Here is an 18,743-nt window from a genome sequence, read left to right as displayed (position 1 = left end):
GATTCATTCAGGGAAAAATAAGTGGCTGTCTTTATGAGTGAGTCGATGAATCCTTCAACCATTGCAAATGAAAAGTTTAGAGAATAATATTTTATATTAAAAATAAGTTGAAATTACTAAATAAATGATTTGAATAAATAATACACCTAACAGAATAGTACAATAGTGAGTATATAAAATACATAATAATATAAAGTAATAGAAATATTTTCCAAATAATATTTTACTCATTAATAATTGAGTCTTTTTGCATGAAATATATATGCCTTTTAAAGGATGATAGTATTTGGGGGTCTGTGGCATCAAAAAAATGTAAAAGGTCTAACACCTCACACAAAGCCTCTGTCCTCACTCTCATCCTATTTTCTTCTCTTTTTTTCCTTTTTTTTTGTGTCTCATATCAATGGTTTAACCAGCACTTCTCAAGTTTTCAATCTTGCCCTTTCTATGTGGAATTATGTGTGTTATTAAACACGTGACTGGGGTTGTGTTTGTATTGAACTGGTTTCTTTGTTTACAGTGAGCTGGATTTCCACCTTGACAGTGACAAAGAACATACAGCAGTAAAAACACTGTCATTGACCGACCATCGATGACCTTTTATCCTTCTATATTTCCACAACAGCTGTTATGTGGTGATAGACGCTGCACATGCTGAGCTGTTATGGAAGTACAATTCTTTTTTCCAAGCAAGACTGAATTTCATTCTCAATGATGTATGTACCCGCCTTTCTGAAAAGATCAGTTGACTCATTTCTAGATGCTCTGTACACTTAGATTTCTCATACAGGAAACAGAAGTAGGTTGCAACATTGGATTAGTGCAGATTATTAGATTGGAAATTCAGATAAAATCTACATCAGACTCAGTGCTCATTTACCAGAACCCTTTCTCTGTCATGCACACCCATTCATAACACAGACAATACTCTGTGTGAGTGAAAGGTTATGACTGAATCTGTATTATAAGTGAGATTACACTTCTCTTGTGGATGGATATATAAAAGACATTATGCATTTTATTTTGCATATTGTCTTGCATAATGTGTGCTGGCAATAAATTATGAATTATTTTTGCTGAGCCTGTAAAGAGATTTTTGAATTATGCCAGGTGCTTGATGTCTTTGAATGTGTGTAAGGGGTGGTAGGAAAATTTGGTAAACCTGTTTGAAAATGCTGATTATTTTTACTATTTATTTTTTGGCAGAAAATACACATTTCACCTTGAAATAAATGAATGCTGTATAAACATTTTTTTAATTCATATAAAAAAATAAATAAAGAAGTTCATGACAAAACCCTTAAAATTCAATACAAATGTAGCCTATGTGTATAAAGTAATAAATAACATAAAATATTTCACAAAACACTAAATAAAAAAGGTAAAAACCTTAAGTACTGGAACCTCATTCACTGATTACGGTGAAATTACACGGTTTTCATAAAATAAAAACACAAATAAATATTTACATATATATCAAAAAAGAAAAAAATATTTAATTCTGTCTAAAACCTTTTAAATTATTAAACCTCTCTGGTCTAATCACCACTGTTGTGTTCCGCGCACGTCACGAAACTACATTTCCCATCATGCTACCCAGTGCCACAGTGGCCGCGCACTGGTTTATAGAAAAAGCGCGCCGCCGCGTTCTCATCTCGTGCAGCGCAGTTCGCTCGAGCGCTCTGAACAATGACTGCGCGAGAGGATGATGCGAAACTGGAGAAATGCGTGATTTAACACCAATACTGTACATTGCACTGTTTCATACGTTTTTTTCAAAACAAACACAATGAACATGTGGATTCCTACAGAACACGAGAAATACGGAGTCGGTAAGTTTGCCGTTTAATTCTTCACGCGACTCTGAGCGTCTGTTACTATTGAATCAGTGTACCGCACACACTGTTTGTTTTTTGTTTCTGACACGGAATCTGCGTGCTTTGTTGACTGCTTTTGTTTATAGTCTACATGTTTGGTAAAGAAACAAGTGTTTCGCTACTTTCTTTGAGTAACTGAGTTTATGTTGTTTAACGCAGTGTGTTGTTGAATGGAAATGAACGCATTTGATCGTACAGTCCTGTATATTGCATTTCCTCTGCTAGATTTAACGTGTTCACCATTTACTCTTCTATTTAACAATTCAGACTCTTGTGAGTGCAATACGACAACTGTGAGAATGTGAATGTGTGGTCTGTGTTGTCATTCAAATTAGAACATATGTGAAATGAATTATGTGTTATGCTATGACATTCATGCCAGCATGATTTGAGTTTCGTGAAGTATTACACTGCTGAGATTTCTACGTTTTATCTAGCATATCTCAGTTGAAAGTAATGCGTGATCACTGTGGTGGTATTTGGTGAGATTAGGTCAAGTAAGGTTTTGCACCATGAAGATAGCTAGTCTATATAAAGGGAAGTATAGATTACATACAGTGCTAACTGATGACATGTAATCTGGATTACTAATCAGATTCCAAAAATTAAGTAGCCCAGACTTGTAATTAGATTAAATTACGTTTTAAGTAATTAATCCGACTACAGTAACCTTTTTGATGACTACATTTTATTCTCACAATGGCAGATAAATCATTGATTCTCCCTTCTTTTTTATTTTAAATGGTCCTTTCTTAAAAAGCCCACGTTCAGAAGGTCTTCCAGGTTTGTGGAATTGCAGACCAGCCACTGAAAACTGAGACCCACCCTGGATTTACAGAAATCTTTTGAAGGTTTTCTCAACATTGCATCTAATCAGCTCCTGACAGACACATTGATTATTATTTGAATTATCACTCAGTGAATCATTTAACCACATATTACTGTCTTTGGAAGGTTTTTGTCTTTCAAACACATTAAAATGTACAAATTCATGTAATTTCATATTTACATGGGATTCCCCAACTTTTTTTGTCAGCTGAATCTCTTTGGCCTAATATATTTTCCTGAAGTACGCTCTGAGATTTTAAGTTAATAACTTAGGTTAATAATAAAATGAAGTCAATAATAAAATAATAATAATATTAAATAATACAATTAAGTTCATGGTTCTAATGGTCACATGACATGCAGTTAAACAAATAAAAACATTGTTTCATTTTGATTTGTTATTTAACAAAAAAATTGTGTGATTTAATTAGCTTTTCATTAAACTCACAAACCCCCTGCAGGTCCATCGTGAACCCCAGTCTGGGAAACCTTGACATAATATAATATAATTATTATTATAAATAATTATTTTCTTTCTCTTTGTAAGATAAGCATAAATGGGTATGCGTTTAGAATCAAGTCAAATGTCTGCTTTTATGGATAGAGTGATTCTTTAACTGATTAAGTAAAATAAAGTATTGGTATCAGTCTATCTGTACTTTGAATCTGTGAAGGATACAACTCCAGAGAAGCTGTAAAATGATTGGACTCTCTCTGTCATTTCATGCCATTTGATTCTCTAGAGTGATGATAATGCTCATTTGATTTTAACCTGATATGTCAGATTGTGCCTTAAGGGAGTTTGGTTATCAAGTTGATGTAGTCACCAGGCTATCGGTGTCCTGTTGGTTATTTGACAGCTGTTGAAGGAATTCATCAGTGTGATAAATGTATTCAAAGCTGAGCAATGAGACCCAAATCTGTGGGCAAATAATGCTTGTTGGCGTGAAACCAACTGTTTTCTCTTCATGTATCTTGTAATAGGGATTTCTCTGAGGATTTTGTCATTTCGCTACGTCCGTTACTTTAAAGTGGGACTCTCATCCCAACAGGGATTTTGGATTTGATATCCAGTGGCTTCGCACTTTTGCTTTTGATCTTTCTCCAGAAACAAAATCCATGTTTTAGTGTTTAATTGGGGGCTGGCGAGTGGTGCTTTTATGTAGAGTAATGAAGAATGACTCTTGGCCACTGATGAAATATGAATGAACCCCCACAGTCACTGCAATAAGACGCCAATTAGCCCTCAATTGGATTAATTACTGCTAATTAAATCAAGGCAAAGTCATGTAAGAGTCTCAATGGCCCTCCTTCAAGGTTTTTTTTACCTGCTAACAGGAACTATGAGATGATCTTTTTTGCCCTAATGTTGTTTTTGACAGCCGTGGCATTTGAGGAAACAGACGCAGACGCTGAATGGGTGGAAATACCCACATTTTTGTCGGAATCTTTTTTTGTGCATTTCTTCCTTTGCTGTCTTCATTTCGCAAGACAAATGTGATTAACTACAAGCCTGAAATAGATTGAGGGTGGAATATGACTAACTTTTAAAACTATTTAAGCTTCTGTGGATATTTTCTATGAATCAGCCTGCCAAGTTTAACCCATTTTTAGAATTGCTAAAAAAAAAAACCTGTGCCCCCTCATTAGATTTTTTTATTTTATTTTATTTTTTAATCCACACCATTTTTGAAGCTGATATATTTTCTGTCAGGCATGACCATGCACGTCTACATTTTCTTTTACTTCAATGCTTTGAACTTAGATTTATGCGTGAATAACTATTTTTCATGCTCTGGTCATATTTCTATAAATTTCATAATGAAAAGTATAATATGAATAAAAATATACTACATTTAATTGTGAAGTTTGAGTAAATATTATACAATAAATGCATATTAGTTGTAATTAAATTACAATATAAACTATATAAATGTATTAATAATAACATATTCCCCCTCTCCAAATTCTCATAGTGCAGAGCGATGTCTGTAAAACAAATACTTTATTTAAATTTAAAATATCTATAATTTTGTTGTGTAGAATTGAATTAATGCTGGAAAAAAAGGCTGGTAATTTTGATTTCTGTAGTATGTTAACTTTTTTCATGACAGGAATTTTGAGGGTGGAAATGCAAACAATCCTAATGGTCCCCAAAATAAGGAAAATTTTCTGGTAACACTTTAGTTTAGGGTCCATATGAACCAGTTGCTTATTATCATGCATATTACTAGGATATTGACTGTTTACTTATAATATTTATAACTTATTCTGCATGATGTTCCACATCTCTTAAACCCAATACCTAAACTTAACAACTACCTTACTAACCAGTAATAAGCAGTAATTACGAGTTTATTAAGGCAAAAGTCATAGTTAATAGTTAGTTAATAGTGATAGTTGGACCCTAATCGAAAGTGTGACCCATTTTCTTTATGCATTGTTTAATATCACTTGATTTTTGGTGAGATGTTTCTTTTTTTTAGATGAACCCAGTGAAAAGTGAATGATTTGGAACAGAGCCACCAGAGGGTTGCTGTCTAAAGTGCCCTTGAATGCTCAGTGAGCCCAGAAGAGCTTTGACTGGGATGTTCTGGCGTGTATTTTCATGGATGTGTATGTGTTCGGCCGGGGGCTAGCCATTGTTTTCTATAGTATCCAATCCCCCTGGGAGAGTGGAGCAGGCGATGGGGGTTAGTGCTGTGTGGAAGTGGCACCCAGGGTTAGTGGCCACCCTGCGTGATTCCCTGTGGGATTTGCAGGTTGTTGTGGAAGTGCAGCGAGCCATTCCTTCATTATAGAAAAAATTCTGTAATGACCTGAGCCAAGGGATCTGAGTGGGCGGGGCTCCTCAACACCTCATCACATGTAATTGCCTTGGGGCCACGCCCCCAAAAGAGCTGACACAGTGATTCAGAAGGACCCGCAGGGAGGCCAGGACACAATATCCCATTTCTATCATGACTCAGGCTCCAGATGGGGGAGCATGCGGGGTCTGGAATTACATGCATTCATGCTACATACTAGCACATGGATAAACACTAGTAGGGATTAGCTAGTGGAAAACATACACTTTTATTCCAATTTGTATCCTTCCAATGTTCAGGCATTTAGGTTTTCCTGTGAAGTTTAAAGGGGATTTTTCCCTTTTCCAAAGTCTTGATTTTGTTTGTGGGTTTTTTTTTTTTGGCTCGGTCCTTTAAGGAACACATTATTTTTCACATATTTTACATTGTTGCAGCACCTCTCTTCCCAGTCTGTCAGTAACACTCTGTTTAGTTCCTGTCTCTATGAAGCCCCTCCTTCAGAAAAGCGCAGTGTGATCTGATTGGTCGGGTGGATCCATGTGTTGTGATTGGTCAAGTGCTTCGAAAAGGTCACGCGCCTTTCCATAACCGCAAGTTTCAACACTACTGACTCAACTCAACCAGGCCCCGCCCCTTTTTAATGTATACCTTGGGTGGGAATTATTTAAATGAGGAATATTTTGATGTGTGCGTTCCCGGAAGAAAACTCAAGACTACAATGGAGGCATTTCAGCGAGTTCAAAAACAGTGCGCACTGATACAGAGAATAACTCCCTTTGGAGTGACTTTTTGCTTTGTATATTTGCAGACCTTTTTCATGCTCAGACAGCAACATCGCACTAATGAAGGTTGAAAATGTAAAAAATCCTTATAGGACTCCTTTAAGAAGCAGTGTGAGCCTAGAGACTGTAGTCTTTAACTTGTAAGCAACATCCATCAGCCTTGTTTTTATTTCCACCGAGTGAGAATATGCCATCTACCTGACTACGGTCTATTAGGCTTTATACAATGGAAGCTAATGAGCTGAACTGCGGTTATGGATACATATGCAATAATCAGAAAGGAACGGACTCACTCGCAAAGACAAGATCCTTTCTGAAAAAACAAAATCCCCCATCCTTTGAATCCGAAGCCTTGCTCTTTGCACAAATCCCGTTATAGATCCTAAACCAGGCACAATCCCCCCGACCTCATAATCCCACTGACCTTTGACCTCCTGTTCAGGGTGCACGCAAACAGGGAGATTATTAATATGCAATTGGTGGCTGGAACGTGGATGTAATTAAGTGTGCTGCTGAATGCCTCATTAATGCAGGTTAAAGGCTTCTGTGTGAATAGGGATCATGCATGAGGGAGAGATGAATGTAAAGAGAAGGACGTTCGTTATCTGTGCTCTTGGCAGGAACGAGAGCTGCTGGTGTCTGGCTCAGACAGGGCTATAGATATGGCTTTCACAGACATCCGTTTAAGGACTAGATCATAATAATAATCAAAAATAATCATTAGGAAAATCATATGACTTCAGGAGACTTTTAAAAAAGCAATTTTAATCACTTGTATGATTCTTTTTTTTTATTCATATCCTTCATTATATTGATAGAATTTTCATGGTTTGAAGTAAACTGTTCATTTCCTAACCTTCGTTCTGCTTCTTTTGCTCCCCCATTTGCCACTGTTTGGCCAAACAGGGAGTCCCTCCCCAAATTCACACTATCGGTTCATCTAGAATTCAACATGCTGTGTTCTCTTTGTTGTTTAAGACTTTTGTTGTCTGCACTCAGTTTGAGAGTGTGTTTGAGGATGATAAATCCAGTTGTATAACCAGAGCTGCCTTTAAACCTGCAGTGGCGGCGTCCTAGCAAGCCATATGTTTAGATGCAGGATGTCGAGCGTTCGCCAGCTCTTCCGTGTTCTTCTTCATACCCACTGAGTTGCTCCTCATTAAGTCGCTTTCCTCACGGCTGACGCCTGGAGTTTCCTGTATCCCACTGGTTGTTCTTCCTCCGTTCAGATGGTCCTGTGATCTCTGCTCACCCTGACCTTGGTGTTAAACCGCTTATGAGAGACGATGTGCCATAAACATGGGCTACAGAGGTGCTGGGGTGTCATTATGTTGTAATTTTGGTTTATGCCAAATGATACGTATGCGTGTTGTGTTTTTGCCATGGGTGTGTACGTAGGTGATGTATAATAATATACGCGCTTACACACTGTCTGATGTTAATGGAATAGTTCACCCAAAATTTTTAATTTGCATTATTTATTCCATGATGTTGTCCACCTACAGCACAAGTTCATGACAGTTTGCCAATGTCTGACAAGCTCCAAAAAAGCATTAAAAAAAGGTCCATATGATTTGTGCTCTATAATACTAGTCAAAATCTCTATTTTTGAGTGAACTATTCCTTTAATAGGCGGTCAGTCTTTCCTTCTGTTCCAGTTGAAACAGATTGGACAAGTTTTTTTATATATATCTTTCGTTCCAGACACTTGCACACATGTTCATGTCTCGACAGATTTTCTCCGCTCTGTCCGTGGGGAAAACGAACTGAAAGTGGACCTGAGAGGCCATTAGCTGTTATCTAAGCTGTCAGGCTGTGCGATACAGCATTCGAGTCCTCGCCTGACTGCTGCTGTCAAGGCAACCGCACCAAATTCTCTGCTTTAACGTATCTCGCTAAGACTAGCTGCCATACTTTCTCGCGGACTTGATATATCTAGATCACTTTACCCCGTAGTAAGGCCAGGATGAGGGTAATACTCCCTCTCAGGGATGCTATGTGAGCCCAAACCCCTTTTTCCCACCTATACTTAAAGCACATCTTCTTACAAGTTGACAGCAGGGCTAATTAACACCCTGCTGATTGTTAATGCATCTCTTCCTTGCCGCGTGGACCCATATTGACCTTATTGATTCGAGACTTAGCAACTTGTGCAATTGCTTTGGTTAATGTACGTTACCGAGTGGAAGATACCACAGAACCCTGTTTTGCATGAATAAATGCACTTCAGGTTTTTGAGTTTTCATTTATTTAGTGGTTTGGGAGAGAGTAAATATCTTAAACATGATATCACATGAAACCTCTTATATTCATGGGTTTTAACGCCATTTAATAAAGCGGATGGTTTTGACTTTTTTGTTTGGCTTCAGATGTGGTTCATCTATTCTGCAAAGCCAATAACCACATGTAGCACATTAAAAATGGTTATTAAAAAAATGCCCCTATGAACACAATTTACCGTGGTAAAATTGTAACATGTTTTTTTGTGTCTTATTGCTGTGGTATGGCTGAGATTGATTGATTGATCAAACATACTCCTTCACTGACTGCAAAGTTTGTCGTTTCTCTAACTCGTGTTTCCTTATGGGATTCATTCACTTTTTAAATGATTATCTCTGTTGAAGCCCTATATGCAAAGAGATTCTGTTGGATTTCAAGTAATCCAATAAATCACTTTAATTCCCTTCTCATTATTTGAAGTTAGTTCGTCCAGAGAGGCAAGTTCTCCTTTCTCCTTCTCATCATTGATTGAATGGGGTCTGCTTAGCATTCAGATGGCGGCATCCGACACAGTTTACGAGCATTCAGGGATTTCCTCCTTTGCTTCAAGCCCTTTTTTATGTTCACACACTTTCTTTTGCCCTTTAAACACTTTAATTTCACAAACGAGGCCTTTCTTCGTAATTCTGAAGAGAAATATTGTCAAAAAATGTTAGCTTGACACCGATTTGTCACATTCCATTGCTAGATTGCCTCAGCGGCGTGCATAAGAATCTGTGTTGGGCCCGACGTTTTGGCCGTTACGGAAAGCAGCCTGGATCAGCTGGAGACCCAGAAATTTGGGGCAGCTCTTCGCCCCCTGGTATTTCTCCACCTGGTGTCCTTATTTGGCTTCCCTCAGGGTGCGAATTAAGTCTTAAATGAAGTGCCACTCAGCGACGGCGACTGTAATGGATCTCCTTTGTGTGGCCAAGCGGCTGAATTGGGTTCGTCCTACCCGCTGGGAGACGATGTACAGTGAATAAATGCAGACGGATCTCTTATAATGACGACAGGAGCCTCAAACGTAATGGCGTGTCTTCTGCTGTGTCACGGTTTTACAGAAGAGATAAGAACCAGAATTAATCAAAACAAAGTCAATGGGATTTTCACCCTTGAAATGGTTAACCATGGGTCTAAACTCCGGGTTATCTTGCTTCACATTTCACACTGCTCACAATTTTCCCCCGAGGTTAACAATTAATCCTGGGTATTCATAAGCCAACGTTTCAAACTGTACATTCCTAAACCCTGGGCTACGTTCTGCATATTTGTGTGGTGTCAGTGTCTTTGATTGGATGAACACAATACGCGACCTGTTTACATAAAAGCTCTAGCATTGCGCGTCCTCATATTGCCGAATGTACTTGTGTTTATACTAAATGGACTTTTCGAACTATAAAGGTAAGAATGAAAGTTTTCAGTCAGCATTTGACAGTTTTCCCTCTCAAACACCAAATTTACTGTTTATATACAATGCAGTGTTTCCGTGACTGTCCAAAGCATGCAAACATGAGTGCGTGATAGGTTGTCTGTTGTTGTATCTAGCTGTGACATTCTGACACAGCATTGTTTCACACTGTACTAGATTGGCACCGCAATGTTAATCTGGGGGAAAGAGCGGTGCTAACCCCACTTCTAAATTACAAGTGTGATATGTTCTTTTACCCGGGGTTAGAATGACGTTAATCCGGGGTTAAGCACAGTGTGAAAAGCCTTTCTGTTTTTAGGGTAGAAGTGGATTAATTTTACAGAGTAATAGTCAAAAATTGTATTAAAACGTTATAGCATATTACAATTCAGAATACACTTTTATCCATCCTTAAACTACACAGTACACAATCTTGCTTAAAAAAAACTAGATTAGTTCTTCTGTAAAGATGACAAAGGGGTACTTTTTTCCAGGTGATAGTCCACAATGAAACTGTCTAAAGAAAGAAAGAAGCTCACTAACTTGTTTGTCTCTCGTTCCCTGCCGGTCTGGGCTCTCGGGTAGAGTTTTGTGGCTGTAAGCACTAAGGTAGGTTAGCATAATGAGCGAAGATGCTATAAATACTTGAATGTAAATGGGGCACGCCGCATGTCACATACGCTTGACATCTCCAAATAACAGTGGTGCAAAACCACACTGCATTTTGTTTTCTTTGAAACAACTGTTAAATTTAGACCACCTCAAGCGGAAGCTATGTCTTAATTTTGCTGCAATTATAGCATATTTTATTTAGCTATATTCAAAGTTTTGGATTAAACTACAGTAAAATTGACAGCATACAAACAAAAATCTACTTTTCTTCAACGCAAAGTTTTATTTTGAACATTACCATTATGCTTCAAGACCACCCCATACCCTCAAAGGGAAATATGTGTTTGGGATGGCCCCTACAAGGGATTACCTGGGACAATCCTACTGGATTACAGAGGAGAGACTAACCACAGCTTCCCATCTGGACGTGGAGTGTTTGGTTTCAGCTGCTATCCTGACTGGACTATAGGTTAATTTGGCATTCTAGTTCATTGCCCAAGAGGAATTCTGGGACAGTTGGGCTTTCTGTCTATCTGGGCAAAGGTCTGGCTTTGTGAGACTGGCCCAACCACAGCTGTTAGTTATGCAAGTTTGTTTACTCCATTGTTTTGGGTGTTTTGGGTGCACTCACAGTACATTAGCTTACTAAAGCTTTAATTCCCATAATGCACCAGGTCTGGCAAAAGTGAAAATGTTTGCACAGATGAGGCTTTGCTGTTGTATTTGTGATGGGAAGGAGTAAAACAGCCCCCCATTTTACACCCTTCACACCTTGCCTGTCAGGCTTCACAGTGTTTTCTCTCAGCTTTATTTAATTACAGATGTGTTTATAGGGTATAAATGGCTGCTGTTGACCCACTTCGGGCCAGAAACTGGGACACTTTTTTTTTTCAGCCTTCATTTGCTCCTCTCGATCAATTCAGTTCATACAGAGGCTAGGATGAATAAATTAGTCAAGCTAGTTGCATTTGAATGCACTGTCGAAATTAGGCCTGCAGAAGGGTTTAAGGGTAGGGTCAGAAATTCACTTTCAAACCAAGCAGCTTTCTGTTGGTCAACCTGGCGAAATCACATAAAGCTTTATCACCCTCATGCCAAAACTCACAATTGTGTGGATTCCTATTGGAATGACTGGATTTCACACACAAAATTTTGCAAAGCAGCCTAAGTTTCTATTTAATTGTAATTTGTGATTGTACATTATGAAAAGCACCGGGGCGAGTTGTCACACTTTCTAATATGATGTTATTTATTTGAAAATTAAATTATGCAGGTGGGCACTGCCAATGTGTGCTAAAGTCTCTCATTCCCTGATGGAATCAGGAAATTTGGTCACTCGGGGGAAAAACGAGCGTTATCAGTTTTTCGGCATACATAGGCTGTGCGTCGTTCTTCAACCTTGTGCAGTAATCCTACATGATCCATAAACGGCATATGGCGCTTGGCAAAACAACCAGGCATTCAAACCTCTCAGCTTGAGTGGAATTTGAAACCATGTGCATCATTCAGAGGTCAGCTTTATGCGCAGATTTCAGTAGCTTGTTTTCATCTGCTTACACCTTAGACTCATTGTTTCCTGCCACTTTCGGGAAAGGTTTGATAAACGAACACTGTGGGTTTCATGTATGCATAATCCCGAATCAGATAGATTTGTTTGGAGTGACCAGGCAGGAAATGTCTGTATTTGCCCGTTATGTTATTCCTGCACCCCAGAGAGCTCATGAAAATTATGCAGTATAGGAGTCTGGAAGGGGGCAGTTATTGATTCTCTTAAGCTAAAGCAGATGTCCCGGCCGCTCCTGGCGTGCCAGTGGCTTAGGACTCGATGTGGGATGAAAATTTCTCCACAAAAGGGAAAAAAATGAGCGCGTGTGAAGTCCATTAGGCGTGCTTTTAGCACCGCTTCTCTTTACAGCTAAACTTGGAAAAGAATAAGATGTTTTGGACGCAAATCCGCCTCGGAATGCCATGGTGGATGACTGTGGTGTTTCGGACTCTCGGAATTTGTAGGAAACTTAAACCCAGTGTTACATATTTAGCCCAGATATACCAAAAGCAGCTGCCTATCAAGCATGATAGTTGTGGTTTTACATGTTTATTTCACACTCTTTTTACTCCTTTTTTTGCCTTGATAAATATGCATAATACATGTTTTTATTTTTGTATAATAATAATAAGCAGCTATTTTTTTATAAAATAAAAAATGACAACAAAACAGCAACAACAATTTTGGGTTGTCTAATTGTTATGGTAACAATTTAAAAAGTAGTTAATAATCCAAACAGTAAAAGTATTTTTTTATCTGTGAATAATTTTATTTGGTGCTTTTCAGACTAAGTTGTGTCATTTATCATTAGACATGGATGTGTCCGAAGCCGAATTCTTGTTTTGGAAAGGAGATAACGGGTTCTAAGGAGTCCCTAAAGGGACATGGTGAAGAGATGGGAGGAAAAAATGTTTTAAATGCTTTTGCATTCGCTTGCAATTATACAGTTAAGGTAATTATACAGGTAATTATATTGTATATAATTTGCGGTATATCAATATGCATGGTTTCGAATTCGAAATCACGCGCACTCTGTGTATAGAAGGAGTGTAACGGTTCCCCCACCGTATGGCATGCACTTGCATCACTGTTAATCTCAGATCTGCTGATTCATCTATGGTTTGTTGAAAAACAACAACAACGCCTAAACAGGCAGACCGAGTTTCGCTGATGTATTTTGATAGAGACACTGCCTGCGTCATATAAATATCCTGTCTGGGAACATTCTGGCTTCCCGATACGTTACAACAGTGTTTGTCAAAAACTTTTTGGATACTTTGTTCGATGCGAGTGCCGTATGCTATAACATGCATACGCCGTCATCACCCGGGTGAAGAGACAGTGTGCGAGCGCAGGTGAGACCGAAACATCACACACTGCATTCTGTGTTTAAACAGGCACTCAATGTTAATTCGGACAGGCACTGGGCATTCGGACTGCCCGATGGCCCGGGGACCGTTGGCGGGACTGTCACTGTCTCGATCGGGGCCGTTCTGCATCATCACAAAAGTTTTTAATTTGCACGTTTGTGTTTTTGTTAAGTCTTGCCAATTTAAACATTCAAGCACGAGCGCACACATTGGAAGCATACACACAGAAAGCCGTGTCTCTAACAGCATGCGAATAATAAATGGTTCTCCTGAACATGGCACATACCAAACTGTAACAAATTTGTGACCCTTAAACCGTGATACAAACCGAACCGTGAACAATTTGAACTGTGACACCCGTATAGGCAGATGCTGATGTGAATAGACCACACATTTGTCAATGACCAAAATCCTCTGCCATCCTCCTGTCAGTCATCTCTCCTTACTCTCTTCACATGATAAGTGAAATCTGATGCACTATACTTTAACCGACCACCACAGAAAACCATGTCCCTTTATGGGCTCCGTAGGGTTTTCTTGCCTTTCCGAATTCGTAATTCAGCTTGGGGCACATGCTATGTGAAACACATTATCGGTCTATTTCTACACCATTTGTGCTAATGATATGACATTAATGTCATTCTTTACCATCTGTTGTGTTCAGTAAATGTAAGTATATTGTTTTATATTTATTTGCATGCTGGTACGTCTCTCTGTTTGTATTTGTGTGCCTTGTTTAGACAGAGCGGAGTCCTCTGATCCGTATCGATCTGCAGAAACATTTTGAGCCGGCTGTTTTTGCCTGTGCTCCGGACACTTGCACTTCTTCCTGGCAGAACGAGCGTGTAATGCTAAACAAACAAATGCTGAACGGGCGTTCAGTAGCGGGCGGATCACATTGTGATAATAAGACTAGCTGATGCGTGACTGATGATGCTTCATGTTTTCCCTCTCTCTCGCTGTTGCTCATGGATGGGTAAACAGCAGCACGCGGCTGTCTGATCATCACTCTGGAAAGGCCTGGAGTTAAAATATACAGATAACACAAATTACAGCTGCCAGCCAACCACAAAACACTCATTCTGCCTCCCTTCCTCCTTTACAGGAGTTTGTGTGTCACTGACTGCCGTTATCTTTGTCACAATAGAAATTGAATTACAAGTCTAGATCCTTCTGCATTGGGGGTTTGAACTTTTTTGGCTTCTTTATACAACTTATTTTCTTTAGTGAATATACAAATCTAGATAATATTACTTAACCTGTTGTCTATCTGCATGCAAGTATGTCGCTCTGTTTGTTTTTCAGTCATGTTGACGTTGAAAGTGTATAGTTTGCTCTGACCCGTAACTGGGGCAGCTGTCCTTAGAGTAATTGGCAGTGTTGCAGTCCAAACACATGCCGCCCGCCAGCCTCACACCACCACACTGGCTGTGCGGTCTGTTGCTGGACATATGGACGGCCGAGCGCTTCACATGACTGATGAGTTCACCTGTTACAGCCGTGTTCCACACCAGCAGCCTCGAGTCCGACTAGTGCTAGTGAATTTGATTTGAGCTCATTGGGGCACCATGTTGGCTTGTTAAAGAGTCTCTTGTTTTGTTGTCCAACAGCATGGACGATTGTGTTTTTTTTATTTATTTTTTTTATAATCACAGATTTGTTCATTTTGGAGGCTTATTGCGCTGATGATTCACGCTCCAGCGGGTCTTAAGGCCTCCGCTGTGAAGTCTCAGTGCTGTGGTCCACCATCTGGGGCTTAGAGAGAGAGAGAGAGACATGCTGTTCAGTGCTGTCTCACTCTACTCGGTCTTTTGCCTTTGGTGTTGCGCTGCTTTATGAAGCGAGTGGTGTGTGTTTGTCTGGATTCAGGTGTGTGTTTGTGAAGTGAATCTGCATCACTCATCAGAGGTTTTTTTTCTCTTTCTGTTTTCCTTTCAGTGACTCTACTCTACAGCTGATTGGATATATAGCTTGTCAATCATTTGTGTGAGCAGTTTGATTGGCTCAATCAGTTCTGATTTTGAGGGTCATACAGTACGTTGCATCACAGTATCATAATTAGATTGAGATTGATCGCTTTTCTTTCATTTTTTGTGCCAATCACCCTACACTCTCTGTTTATATATTTTGATGATCAGATCATTATTTCATAGCACATTAAAATGCAGATAGACGTACACAAAAGATGCATTAATTTCAGACTTCCCTTAGGAAAAAAAAGCTGTTGTCTGGCGTAGAAAGCCAGTTAATATGAGAAAAGTCATGTGACCGTCAATATTGGCCATATGAAAGGGAGCTTGTGGCCTCTGAGGTGTCCCGGTCCTGAGGCGAGGGTCTCAACTGAAGGGTGTGTTACTAAAACCCTTATATTAGATTTCTGTTTCCTAATTCTTTATGGGCTGCCAAATATATCTTTAGACACTTGACACAAATGCTCAAATTCTCAGATTTTATTATTTTATTTTGTTTTTGTTTTATTTTTCAATATTTTGTTTTATTTTTTAATCTTTTTGTATATATTTTATTTTATTATATATTATATAAGCCTATATATATATATATATATATATATATATATATATATATATATATATATATATATATATATATATATATATATATATATATATATTTACATTTCATTTTATATATTTTTTAAATATTTTTAAAAACTCAGATGACTGAAACCACCTTCAAAGCTGGTTTAGGGACAGATTCTGACCACATTGAATGGTGTAAATACAATCCAGCTTCTTTCTGTATATGATTTTTTTGCAATATCATCATGCAGCTCTTGTTTTGTCACCTAGCTAATTCATTTTTAACCATAAAATGTGTATGTCATTTCTCCTGATGGGCATTCATTTGTTCTTCAGCCCTCTGGGTTGAGACAAGTCACTGATGTTTGTAATAATAGAGGTGAGCAGATGTGATGATAAAAATGGTGTTGATAATGACTGTGAATGACAATGATTATAAATGGATTCCTTCCTCTGGTTAGTGTTTGTGTTAACAGCTCAAGGCAGTGTGGAGAGGGGGGTTTAATGAGAGACGACTGATGCGGTCTGTATTCTCTTTCACATCTCCGTTTGGGTGTGGCTGTCGCTCTGGTTCATAGATGAACGCGTGTTAAACAAGGTCACCACAGTGGTGGAAATGTTTCTGGTCATAGTAAAACATTTATTATGCCAGAAAGACTGGTCTGACCAATACCGAAGGCCACATGAAAGCCTTAAACCTTTACTTTTTAGCCTTCCCTTGGTAAACAAGCCTGTTGTCTGGTGCGGAAAGCCTGTAAACACTAGAAAAGTCATGTGACTGTCAGTTCTACTGACTGTATGAAATGGAGTTTGTGGCCTCTGCAGTGTCCTGGTCCAGTGGCGAGGCTTTGAACGGGATGAAAGTGTGTGATGCTGAAACCCTGAGTAAGATTTCTGCTTCTTGAGTGTGTACGGGCTGCCACAGTTAGAAGTTGAACTTACATTATTTTGGCGGTTCTTGTCACTAATGATTTTATTTTATTTTATTTTATTTTATTTTATTTTATTATTTTTTACATTTATTTTATTTATTTATTTTATTTTATTTATACTATATACAATTATTTATAGTATTTTTGTATTGATAAATATACCTTTTGAAATCTGCTGTAGAAAAAAGTACTGAAAAAGTATATAAAAGTACCAATAATAATAATACTTTTCTATAATTATTTTTTTTAATAATCTGTTTACTGCATGCAATATGGCCTTTTAATTAATCAGACTATTGATGAAAGGAAGTATTGATTATTTGTTATTGACTGTTCAGGGAATGTTTAGGAAATATATGTTTCGGAAATGGACGTGCTTATCTGTTTGACTGTACTTAATTTAGCATCTCTCACAATCCCTTAACTGTAAAGATGAAGATTCGGTGTGTATGTTTCTCCAGCTGTTGTGTTAAGCATGTTGCTTACTGTCTGGTCCTCTATTTCTGCTGCTGGGGAGATGGTGATATGGCTCCAAAATTGGTTTAATCTGTATTTCAGGTCTGAGGACATCAGGGTTTCGTATGGCTAGATCTCTTATAAGAAGGAGGACAAGTATCAGGAGGGTGTTGAGGAAAATAGAAGAATAGAGAACCGAAACCATTTGCTCCTCAATTGAAGGAACTATACGAAGAAAAATAGCGTGAGGAGGGATTGGTTATTTGAGCTCTTTGTCAGAGCACAGTGACTAAACATCACGAGAAAAGCACACATAACAATGACAGAGGACTCTACATAGGCTATAGTGAGTTTAGATATGAATCAAAGAAATTCCACTGTGAAATCAGGATGAATTATCCAGCAGTGCTTTTCCAGCTCTAAGTATTTAAAAGCTTTTATCTAACATTATGGCAGCGGATCACATCGCAATCCCACACACACACACACACACACACACACACACACACACACACACACACACACACACACACACACACACACACACACACACACACACACACACACACACACACACACACACACACACACACACACACACACACACAAACACGCACACGGGACGAAAGAATCAGAGAGCCGATTATGGCACAGAATGAGGAGAAGTGGGCAGCTTAACAAGTCTGACCTATATTCGCATTTAATCAGAGTCATATATGATTTACTCAGGCCTGCGGAGACACTACTCGCTTCATCTCCTTCACTTATAGCGCTTTTAGACTGAAAAACACACGTTTTACAGCTTCTGCAAGGTGGGCGTCTCTCCTGAATCAAGAATGAAAGATGTGAAAGGCTGAAAGAGAATTTAAAGCTTCAGTGTTTTAATCAAATTGATTAAAATGTATTTTTTTATATATATATTGATACTGTATGATTGACTGTCATTTTTTTTCCTCCTCAAGAAGTATTTCACTTTCATTCAGGGCAGAAAAATATGATGCACTCTGTGGTCTTCAGATATCTCTGCTTGGAGAGGTACAACGCATACGTTCAACACACTGCTCATCTCACGCTTGACTTTTTCTCCTCATCCGTCTGTGTTTGAAGAAAGAGTCTATGATAATTCTCTTTGTGAGACACCAAATGATATTTCTCTGACCTTTAGATATCTGAAACACGGATAACAGGCAATTCTCAGCCAATGGCCCACACCAAATGGCTTCATTTATTTCTGATAAACCACCAGAGCAGATCTATTCTTTAAGGCCCATCAATGACACAAGCACAATGCTAAGGGAGCGTGTGGTGTCTTTTGAGTGAAGG

The 18,743-nt window shown here is 38.6% G+C and overlaps 1 protein-coding gene across 3 annotated transcripts in view; it reads left to right on the top strand.

Annotated features, from left to right (window-relative positions):
- The first annotated feature begins 1,652 nt into the window (after positions 1-1,652).
- dock4b (dedicator of cytokinesis 4b) overlaps positions 1,653-18,743 on the top strand; it is an 86,687-nt gene continuing 69,596 nt past the window's right edge. For all 3 annotated transcript variants that reach the window (XM_079868419.1, XM_079868418.1, XM_079868417.1), the window contains exon 1: positions 1,653-1,832. In XM_079868419.1, the coding sequence (XP_079724545.1) occupies positions 1,790-1,832 (43 nt within the window). In that variant the 5' untranslated portion in view covers positions 1,653-1,789. The remainder of the gene's footprint in view (positions 1,833-18,743) is intronic.

This window comes from Squalius cephalus (genome assembly GCF_949319135.1).
Source record: "Squalius cephalus genome assembly, chromosome: 4".
In the NCBI taxonomy this organism is placed as follows: Eukaryota; Metazoa; Chordata; class Actinopteri; order Cypriniformes; family Leuciscidae; genus Squalius; species Squalius cephalus.
Note: the sequence above shows the minus strand (reverse complement) of the source record. Positions and strands in the feature narration are given on the sequence as shown.